General features: G+C 39.5%; 1 protein-coding gene across 1 annotated transcript; it reads right to left on the reverse strand.

Moving 5' to 3' along the window:
- Positions 1 to 5855: 5855 nt before the first annotated feature.
- LOC105866513 (olfactory receptor 10G6) lies at positions 5856 to 6848 on the reverse strand. The gene has a single exon (XM_012755846.3). The coding sequence runs from the start codon at positions 6789 to 6791 to the stop codon at positions 5856 to 5858; it is 936 nt and encodes a 311-aa protein (XP_012611300.3). The 5' UTR covers positions 6792 to 6848.
- Between the last annotated feature and the right edge of the window lie 4359 nt (positions 6849 to 11207).

The raw sequence follows: 11207 nt of genomic DNA on the forward strand, positions 1-11207 counted from the left end.
AACGTAATAAAATATTCTAAAATTATATTGTGGAGATGGTTACACAAGTGGCATAAGCTTGTTAAAAATTATTGAAATGTATACTTAAAATGAATAAATTTTACCTCAGAAAAGCTATTTTTAAAAGGGTGAAGTACAGCTTACATTCTTCTGATTAAGTTAGTATTCCATGTAATGAAGAGATTATATTTGATGATTTCCAAGGCAATATGATATAGTGAAAATGATGACAAGGTCTGGTCAGAGGTAGACCTATGTTTAAATCTAGGCTTCATGCTGGCTGAATAGCTCCGTAAGGTCCCTTGAAATTTTCAGCCTTGGTTTCCTCATATGTAAAGGATTTTAAATAATTATAGTAAGCTCTTTGTGGATTTCATTTTTTCAATTTTTTTAGAAACTTTCTTCCTATAAACACCATTTCTATTCTCTTCAATGGGTCAAGCTCAACACCAGAGTTCTATTTGAATTTTTTATCCTTTCCTTTTAAATACAGCCTTTAATCTTGAAATGGATCTCCTATCTGTCCCTGCATTTTAATTTTTGCAGATATTACCCTTAGTCACTCATTTCATCATGGCTGGGTGATTATAATAGTCTCCTACAAGGTCTTCTCAAACCTCACTTCTCTCCTTTAATGAATTAGTCCATCCTTCACATCATTGACTGATCAAATCTCAAGAATTTGTCTCTCTTGTCCCCTCCTAGAAATGCTAAGCACCTCAACCTTATATACTGATTCACTATGCAACACAAAATTCCCGACAAAACTATCTAAAATCTGATTTCTATTTATTTATCCTTGTCTCCTACAATCTTTCTCTATTCGAGTACATTTTTCTCTTCAATAAGAATTTTTCTATTCAGGTAGACTTTTCTCATCCTCTTCTAAATTTACCATAATCTCCCAACCCTACTTTATTCCACAGATGAAGAAATCTACTTCATCTGTATCTGATAACATTTTTACAGCTTCTTTGACTTTAATGTACACGAATCACTTAGGAATCTTGTTAAGATGCCAATCCTAGTTCAACAGATCTGGAGTAGAGCCCAATATGCTGCCTTTCTACCAAGTTCAAATATAATGCCTACAATGTTATTCCAGGGATTGTACTTTGAGTAGTAAGAATCTAAGCCAGTGTTTTTGAGATAAAAATCAAGCCTATCTTCTCCATCAAGTCTTTCTACCCTAAGAGTGATTCAATCCTCTGTGAACTAAGTGGAATTTATAGTGTATTTTAATATACAGCATAATCACAAACTGTCTTAGCATACTTCCACACTTTTCCCACATGCATATATTATAGCTCTTTAAGAATTACAATGCTGTGTATTTTTTGTGTGTGTGTGTTTTCCATAAGTATCTTTGAAGGAACAGAATAAAAGAGCATGAATTATGGAGTTAGATGGACTTGGGTTTATTGTCCTATCACCAACACGTATTGGTTGAAGAATATGTGACATGATAAATACCTCAATTTCACATTTTTAAAATGAAAATAATAATACATAGGGGGTATCCTCTTAATAGTTGCCATTAACCCTGAGCAGCGTATGGCATACCATAAAATCTTAACTTTTTCAACTAGTTATCCAAACCACTGATGTTTCCATAACTCTTTCAGTATGAGAATATAACCACTTTACAGAAAAGGCAATCACAATATTGGACAGTTCATATTTATTAGAATCTTCTTTACAGTTTAAATTGGGATACCTAACTTCCATCAGCTAGTCCCACCCTGGGTTTCTGAACTCAATGAAATAATGTCAAAAGACTCAATAAATTCCAACAGAAACAATTTTGGGACAAATCATACTTATTTTACCACTTATATACAGTCTATAAAATGGTGGATGAGAAAAATTTGGCTAGTAACTATCGATCTTGACAAAAATTTGAGATTTTGCTGTGGCATCTCTTTTTTTAATCTCTTTCCCAAAAGCATTTTTCTCCATATTCCTCTACCTACAATGGGGTTACATCTCAAGAAATTCATTGTAAGTTGAAAACATGGTGAGTTGAAAATTCATTTAATATATCTAACCTACCAAACATCATACCTTAGACTAGCCTACCTTAAACATGCTTAGCCTAACATTGGGTAAAATCAGGTAACATGAAGCCTATTTTATAATAAAGTGTTGAATGGTGTAATTTGTTGAATACTGTACTGTGTGAATGATTTCACACCATCGTAAAGTCAAACCATTATAAGTTGGGGACCATCCGCATACTCATTTATCATACCATTCATAGATACAGTAGAAATAGAACAACGAAAGAATTTTTGAATTTTAAATATAGGGTAACTTAGAGATCATCTTGCTTAACTTAATTTTACAGATTAAGTAAATGAATCCAGAAGAGATTAAGTGGAGAGTGGTAAACAGAAATGTCCTTCAGGAATTTAGAAGTAAGATTAATCAGGGTTCTTACTGAGTATTAAAATTTAAAAATTACCACATAAGTGATCTCAACAGATATATACAAACTTACACAGAATGTCTATCAGGTCATGACAGGAAATAATATATTAACCCAAAGTAAGACATTCTAGTGAGGTGTGTATAAGAAGACTTGAACAAAAGAATGGGCATATCTTATTTTAAGACAGAAAGACTACATATAATATGAATGGTAACTATTTTTAAAAAGATTTCTAATTGATATGAGCTCATATAAGATGCAGAAACATTTTTGTTTGTTTACTACCTGACGAAAGATATGGAAATCAACTTAAATAAACAAATATGAAAGAATAGCCAGAAATAATCTGAAAGGAGTTGAAAAGCACCCCTACTGGATATTTAAACGTATTTTAGTAATAATATTATTAAAAAGTCAAAAAACAATAGATGCTGGCATGGAGGCAGAGATAATTAATTAATTAATTAATGCTTATACACTGTTGGTGGGACTGCAAATTACTACAACCTCTACGGAAAAAAGTATGGATATTCCTCAAAGAAATAAATACAGACTTACCATTCAACCCACCATTTGCACTACTGGCCATCTACCCAAAGGAAAATAAGTCATTTAATCAAAAAATACCTGCACTTGGATGTTGATTGCAGCACAATTCACAATTGCAAACATGTGGAATCAACCCAAGTGCCCATCAATTCATGAGTGGATTAATAAAATGTGGTATGTATATATCATGGTGTATTACTTAGCCATGAAAAAGAATGAATTACTATCCTTTGTAGCAGTTTGGATGGAATTGGCGACCATTATCAAGTGTCTCAGGAATGGAAAACAAACACCATATATACTCTCGAATAATTTGGAACTAATCCACGAGCACAGAGAGAAGAAAAAATCATTAGAAATCAGGAAAGAAGGAGGTGAGGAGGAATAAAACCTACCTCACAGGTACAATGAACACTATTTGGGTCATGAGCACACTGATAGCCCTGACTTAAGCATTATAAAAGCTATCCATGTAGCAAAATCATTTGTACCCCCTTAATATTTTGAAGCTAAAAAAAGAAATCGGAAGGAAACAAATAATTTTTTAAAAGTATTTTAAGCTTCAGTTATTAAAAAATTTGGTACTAACAAACATATATTAATAAAATCTGGATATATATTAACATATGTACTTGAATTTTAAAATATAAAGTCAAAAGGTAGAAAGAAGCCAAAGTATACTTCATATTGAAACTTTAAACAGTAATATTTTCAAAAGTAGAGAAATATTCACACAGGCTAACACTACTTTTTCTCTTCTGATTGCTTTTCTTTTCTTTTTTTTTTTCTTCTCATTCTCAAGTTTAGATAACCTCAAAACAAACCTGAAAACAAAATACCCTCCTAAGAGGTGAAGTTGCATTAAACAATATCACTCTATGAAGTTCTTCCTTGTGGAGAGCTCAAAGTGCTCCACTCAGATAAATCCACATCTTTGTGAACTGCTGCTGTTTAACTGTGGATAGAGCATAAAGTAAAATTTGTTGCTTGGTGTGTTTTCATGTGGTAATTTCCTTAAGATGAAATAATGAGATGTATTTTATAGTTCCCTATTGAAAGTAAAACAACCAATTAAGAAGTTTTTTGTTATGTGACCCTCATCTTTGTGTGTGATGTGTCGTTGGCCCTGATGAAAAAGAAAGTCCTCATATTTGCTTCAATCTGACTTCCAAGTAGTCTCTATTCTGGACCCAGGGGCCTCATTCCCTAAATTCTGCCTCCCCATGTGCCGTGGAGTGTTTAGGTGTCCATGGCACTGTAGTCTGGGTGTTTGCCAAATACAGTTTGTTACTACTTTGGACTGCTCTTCCTGAGATACTTAATTAGGCTTCTCTAGAGCATTCTCCTAGGACTGTCCCTAGGGTTTATGTTGTTTCCATCATATGACAAATTCTATTTACCCCTCTAGACTGACTAGATCTTACAAGATCTTTAAACCACAGATTATCTTACATTTTCCAAGAAGCCAGCTTTATAAATTATAGTTTTCATGATCTCTGTCTCTCTCTAACTTCCTCTCCCTTCTTTTCATGAACAGTGTGTATGCACACTGAATTATACCAATCCTTTATTATTCATTTTATAGTCATATATTTTATCTCTCTCTACCTCATATATAAATATATTTTTTCATAAGATTATAAACTCATTTGGAATACACCACAATGTCTCAGTTTGAGAGTTATACTGAATAAATTAGTGTTGAGTTGAATTCGGTTGCCTATTCATACTTATTCTGATATTTAACTTTACATTTCCATGGTTATAATAAGAAAAGTCATTGACAAAACATATTTCTTCTGAGAAAGCTCCTGGTGCATAGAAATCAGTTGTACTCCATTATCCCCAGTTTTTAGCAATTGGAATTGAGTTTGGAAAATGTAATAATCCTTTTGGGCTGTATTTGCCCATGTAGTTTTGAAACATCAACAAAAGCAGCTCCAGTACTCAGGAGGCTCTGAGAGTGAAGGACCCACATTTAGACACTGGCAACATTCTTATAAGAACAGTCACTAGAATGAGCTTCAGGTCATTTTTACTCATCTTCTTGCAACCATCCCACCCTGCCCACACTCATACCCACAAGCTATGTAGCAATGCAGGAGTGTGGTAGCACATACATTTGTTTACCATCTCCGATGCTCTGCTTCATTAATATCTATGGAGGCATCATGGAGACCAGGCTGCATTTGGAGTGCAAGAAAGTGTATCTGTGTTCAATATACCTAAGTAAATTTAACCAAAGTGGAGCCCTGTACAAGCTCAGAAGACTAGACCTATGCAAGTCATGGTGCAGTACACATTTAATGCCTCCCTCACATTGAGGTGAAATTGCCCCCTCAAGTTTAAGTCCAATTTCATCTACCTTTCTTTTCAAGGTAGAACGATAGAAAAAGAAGTTAGGACAAGCCAATCACTTCCTTGAACTTCAGTTTCCCCAAAGTTACATGAGAATAATAATAATACCTGCCTCACATAACTTTTGTCAAGGTCAAATCAGATAGCTTGCAGGAAAGTTATTTATAGCCTGCGAAGGGGTATACGGGTACAGTGTGGGGATCAGAAACAACAACATACATGTAGGTGGATGCCACAGAGACTCAGAGCTTCCATATGGACGTTTTACTTATCTTGATTCTTTCCGGCAAGTGCCACCCTTGCTGAGTTGATTGCTCTGATTGATTGTCACTGATACCGAAGGAAGACAGAGAGCAGGTTACAATGTGGAACTTCCCAGGTTCCCACCTCTCTACGTGGAGGTCCTCTACCTCCTATGTGAATGCCTTTCCGTTCCATCCTAATTCTTCCCAATTATTCAGTGTCGTGTCCTGTGCCCTGCATTTGGGTGCCTACTGCCAGTGTGTGGTGGCTGGAGTCAGTGAGCCTGCACTTCCTTGTGGCCCCCCAGCCTTCGTAGTGCGGCCTTCATCTCTTTGTTGCGCAGTGTATAGATGATGGGGTTCAGCAAGGGGGTGATGACAGTGTAGAAGACAGCTACCACCCCATCCAGGGGCTCCTGCGAGCCAGGGCGCAGGTAAATGAAGGTGCAGGGCACATAGTAGACAATGACGACGGTCAGGTGGGCAGCACAGGTGGAGAAGGCATTGCGGCGCCCGTCTGCGGACCGGATTCGCAGTATGGCGGCCACAATGTAGCCGTATGAAGTGAGGATGAGCAGGAAGCAGGTGAGCGCCAGGAAGCCAATGTCCACAAAGGTGACCAGCTCATTGAGGGTGGTGTCAGCACAGGCTAGACGCAGCATGGCAGGAATGTCACAGAAGAAGTAGTCTACCCGGTTGGGGCCACAGAAGGGCAGCCGGAATATGAAACTTGTTTGGAAAAGGGAGTGGATGGTCCCTCCCAGCCAGGTGCCCAAAGCTAGGGAGTTGCAGGCTCTGCGCGTCATGATGGTAGCATAGTGTAAAGGCTTACAGATGGCCAGGAAACGGTCATAAGCCATGAGTGTGTAAAGGAAGCATTCAGTGCAGCCCAGGAAATGGAAAGAAAACAGTTGGATTACACAGCCCTCAAAGGAGATAACCTTACTATCCAAGAGAAAGCCAGCCAGCATCTTGGGGACAATAGCGCAAGAAATGGTCATGTCCAAGAAGGAGAGGTGACATAGGAACCAGTACATGGGGCGGTGGAGCCGGATGTCCGCTAGGACAGTGAGGATGATGAGCCCATTGCCAGAGACAGTGAGGAGGTAGATGACAAGGAAGGCTAGGAAGAGAGGCACCCCCAGCTGCGGCGGGTAGTGCAGGCCCACCAAAATGAAGTGAGACACAGATGTCTGGTTTCCACTTGGCATTTCCTTGCTGTTCACATCTGCCAAAACAAGTAGCAGAAGGGCATGCTCAGTACCCTCTAAAATCTCTAGGCATGGCTTATCTATTCTGTGTCATTCCCAAATACGGACAGAAAAGAATCTTTCTTTCTCTCTCTCAATCTACTCTCTTCTCTTCTCCTTCTCTCTCTCTCTCTCTCTCTCTCTCTCTCTCTCTCTCTCTCTCTCTCTCTCCTCACTACCCCCCAACCCCTGAGTCGGAAATTCTGCTTGGTTCCCAGGAGCAGCTGATCCTTCCAAGGTTAAAGTAACAGATTACATGTATATAATTCAGGGGAGAGAAGGAAAGATCACACACACAAACACAGCTTTTCAATCAGAAAGAAGTATTACATGAATCACATAAAATCTAAATTAACTGATAAAGAAGTATCTGTTGTATCGTTTTCCTTCAGTTTGGTCTCTGATCTGTGTAACAGAGAGTTAAGTCTGTCCTAGTTATTTTCTAGGCATGTGAGAGTTGTAATCATTTCCTAATCTAAGTGTACCCAATAGAAAATTGTGTAGATTTTTAAAAAACACTATCCAAGCTGCACACTAAACCTAATATATTCAGGATCTCTAAGGTTGTAGCTAGAAATACCTATTTTCAAAAATTTTCTATAAAAATTCACATGCTATTTAAAATCCTTCAGAATAGTGAAGCAGTACAAAATCCTAGCCCAAGGCACCTGGTTGTCTCCTATTTTCTGCGCTTCTGGATAAGTACAGCCCTTCTGCCTATCCATCCACCCATCCATCTGTCCAAACAGTAGGGCACTGTACATTGTATTGTATGAGCATGGACTCTAAAGTCTTGTTGAGTTAAAAAAAATCTGGCTTTTCCACTTTGACTCACTGGTAATCTCAGAAAACCACTTCATATTTTTTCCCCTTTTCTGCAATGTCAGTAGAGACAATAATAGTGGCTACTTCGTAGGACTCTTTTTTTTTTTTGAGACAGAGTCTCACTTTGTTGCTCAGGCTAGAGTGAGTGCCGTGGCGTCAGCCTAGCTCACAGCAACCGCAATCTCCTGGGCTCGAGTGATCCTACTGCCTCAGCCTCCTGAGTAGCTGGGACTACAGGCATGTGTCACCATGCCCGGCTAATTGTTTGTATATATATTTTTAGTTGGTCAATTAGTTTCTTTCTATTTTTAGTAGAGATGGGGTCTCGCTCAGGCTGGTTTTGAACTCCTGAACTTGAGTGATCCACCCGCTTCGGCCTCCCAGAGTGCTAGGATTACAGGTGTGAGCCACCATGCCTGGCCTTCATAGGATTCTTGTAAGGATTAAATAAAGTAATTCACATAATTCATAGTAGCACTCAATACGCATTAGCTATTATTTTCCATCAAATGTGTGTTGCATTTCCGCCTATGGTTCAGGTTTGAAGTGAGCCCGTGGCTTCCGGTGAGTTGCTCACTAATATTAACAGATGAGAGCCCTCTGAGGTTGAGCAGCATCACAAGGGGCTTCTTCTCCCAGGACCTCTGGTGAGTGGCATCGGCCACAGGGAAAGGAAGACGTCAGGGACATGGCTAAGAGGTGCTGGGGCCTTCCCAGACACCGAGAGGCCACCTGAGGTGTCCTTCCTTGTGTCACCCTCTGTCCACCAGTATTTGCTCTAATAGTCCGTTTACATGCTGGAGGCAAACGTCCAAAGGACGTGTCCCCTTCGCTCAGGGGCAACCCAGAATCACTCAAAAGGTTTCAGAGGGTGTGGAATGACATCGGGCTCCAGCTGGTCCCCCCGTGCGTGGGGCCACAGACGCGGCTCTGTCTGCCAGCTGGCTACCTTCTCGCCCCTTTTACACTACAGATCTCCGTGGTTCCCTCATTATCCCCTCACAGTGATCTTTGCTGCCTTGTAGACTCCTCTTCTCAGTGGAAATAAGTTTGCTGGGGACTGAGTAATTTCTGGGACTTGGGGCTTTCTGTGCTGTAGACAAGGAGAGTCTCTGGTAAACCCAGTCAGTCACCCTAAATACGGGTTTCAATTGCATAGAAACTAAATAGTCTCTTAAAATGTAACTATAGTACGAATTTAAAAACAATCTCTGAGGCAATTCTTAGTGATTTCCTAGGTCCTTCCTTGATCACCAACCTTTAGTGGTTCATACTGCCCCAAGGGGAAAGTGCAAACTGGGAGCAGAGAGCCTGGAAGTGCACCGTCGACCTACTTCTCTAGCCTCTGCTCAGCACCCCATCCCACGCTGGGGCTCTAAACAAACATTTTTTTTTTCTATTTTCTTAAACATTAGCCCCTTTAATCTGAAATGGGCTGGTTCCTCTGGTGTCTGAAAAGTTTCTGCTAATCTCTCAAGATCCCGCTCAGATGTTACCTACTCGGTAAAGCCTTTCTTCCCTGTCTCCCACGCTCACCCCTTCTGTGCAGCCTCCACAGTACTTCATTCACTGTCTAGGACGGGCTTTTCTAGAAGCATGTTGCAATTTACTCCTGTGTGTGCCTGATCTCCCCAGGAGGCCGAGAGCTCCTACAGGGGCTGTGTCTCGCTTTTCTTTTCATCCTGCGTTTGTAGCTTACCTTTCACACAAGGGTTCTCAAATAGTATTGACTAAATGTATTTTCCTTTGCCTGCACTCCCTGTTAGCTGGACACTGCAACCAGGATAATCAGTTTGGTCTTGCAATCTGGCTTCCAAAACCATTGGAGTTCCCGTACTGAGACCGTTGCTAATTACTAGCTATATTATTTGAGCAAATATCTTAAAATTTCTAGTCTTAGCTTCTTTTTTGAGCAAAGTGTGTGTGGAAGGTAGGTTTAGGTTTCCCACCAAAAAAAAGAAAAACCTGTTCTAAATCTATATCAATGCCTATTTTAAATTTTGTTCTTACACAATGAAAATCAATTTCCCCTCAGTTTCAATTCTCTTCTATACCATTTTTCTGGCCACCCTGCTACCTTGACAACTCAGTTTTCATTCATATTTATAATTTAATTTTCTTTACAGATAAATAATATTTTTTTTCTTCTAGGACACATAGAAAAACACTCCTGCTTTAAGCATTAACAACTAAAACTGCTCCAATTATTTGGTGTATACTTTTTAGCCCATACCACATTATATTATCAACATATGGTGTGTTTATTTGTGTAATGGGAAAAGAAGCAATTTTCACAAGAAGTCTTGGGGAAAAAGGACACCAGTTCCCATATACTAGCTTCACTGGATCATCTCAAACCCTGAACGAGGCTTAAGGTAGATCCTGAAACGCGTGTCAAAAAACCCTGAGAGGTTGATTGGCTTTTGGTAAGCAGAGCACAGGGACATCCCCCACCCCAGGTATCTGTACAGCATGATGCCATCAGGAAGACCTAATATGCCTTCTCTGTTCCCATCATCGCAAACATACTTTTAATAAATATATGTCTCAAGAGAACTCCTATGACTATACCTCTACCTCCCTTTTGGAGGTTCCTCGGTGGGAGCCCACTACCTGGGTGTGAATCCACTGTGAGGCCATCGCCTGCGCTGGCCTCACCTTCTTCTTGCTCTTCACTGCATCTGTGGACTCACCTGTCTCCTTTTTAGCCCTTTTGAAACTGTTGGCAGCAGGGTCTCTAGCCTTTGTCCTCTGGAGGCTCACTTTCTGGCAGGCAGCTGCTTCTTTCCTCTAGTCTCCACGGGGTGGGAGACAAGGAGTCTGACATCACTTCTGTTCCACCCTTTGGGGCAATTAACTTACATGGAAGTAAGTTGCAGTGGGCATTATTAACAGCAAATCCTGAACTACAGCTATTCCGCAGGCTTACCTGCTTGCTAATAGTGTTGCTGTAGTGTAGGATTCTGCTAAGAATATGTATTAATACTTGATCAAGAGTCTGGAAGCCTCTTCCCTTTCTTTGGGTTTCAGTTTTCTCATGTATAAATTGGAGATAATGCTGCTTTACTCACTTATTCCATAAAAAGTTCCATGCATGGAATTTGAAAGAACTTTAATGCTGAAGGTACCACAGGAAAGCCACGTGGTTTTAATTTTAATTACTTAAAATGTACCCTCTGAACTTAACTCAGATGGGGTATATCACTAGAACATTTCATAGGATAGGTGACACCATTTCAGGCAGAACTGTCTAGATCATTCAATATGCAAACAGGAGAGTGAGCTAGGTGGAATATGGAAACTGTAGCAATCCCTTAAAAGTCAAAGGGTCTTAGGTTAGAGCTGGAAGGACATTTTGAGAAATGATCCAAAAGAATGGGGACTTTTCTAGAGGTAATACAGCTTAATTAGTAGATAAAATCTCATACAAATCTGTGTAGAAAAATGATATAGATTCACCCAACTCTGAGAATAGAGGCACTTATAGCTCTGAACCAGTGCTGGGCAAACTATAGATCAATAAATATTTGTTAAAATATTTGTTGTCTATGT

The sequence above is a fragment of the Microcebus murinus genome, chromosome 4 (assembly GCF_040939455.1).
Source record: "Microcebus murinus isolate Inina chromosome 4, M.murinus_Inina_mat1.0, whole genome shotgun sequence".
Lineage (NCBI taxonomy): Eukaryota > Metazoa > Chordata > Mammalia > Primates > Cheirogaleidae > Microcebus > Microcebus murinus.

Excerpts from the sequence above, each read along its gene's own strand:
- LOC105866513 (XM_012755846.3), bottom strand. The coding sequence starts at position 6,791 with ATGCCAAGTGGAAACCAGACATCTGTGTCTCACTTCATTTTGGTGGGC.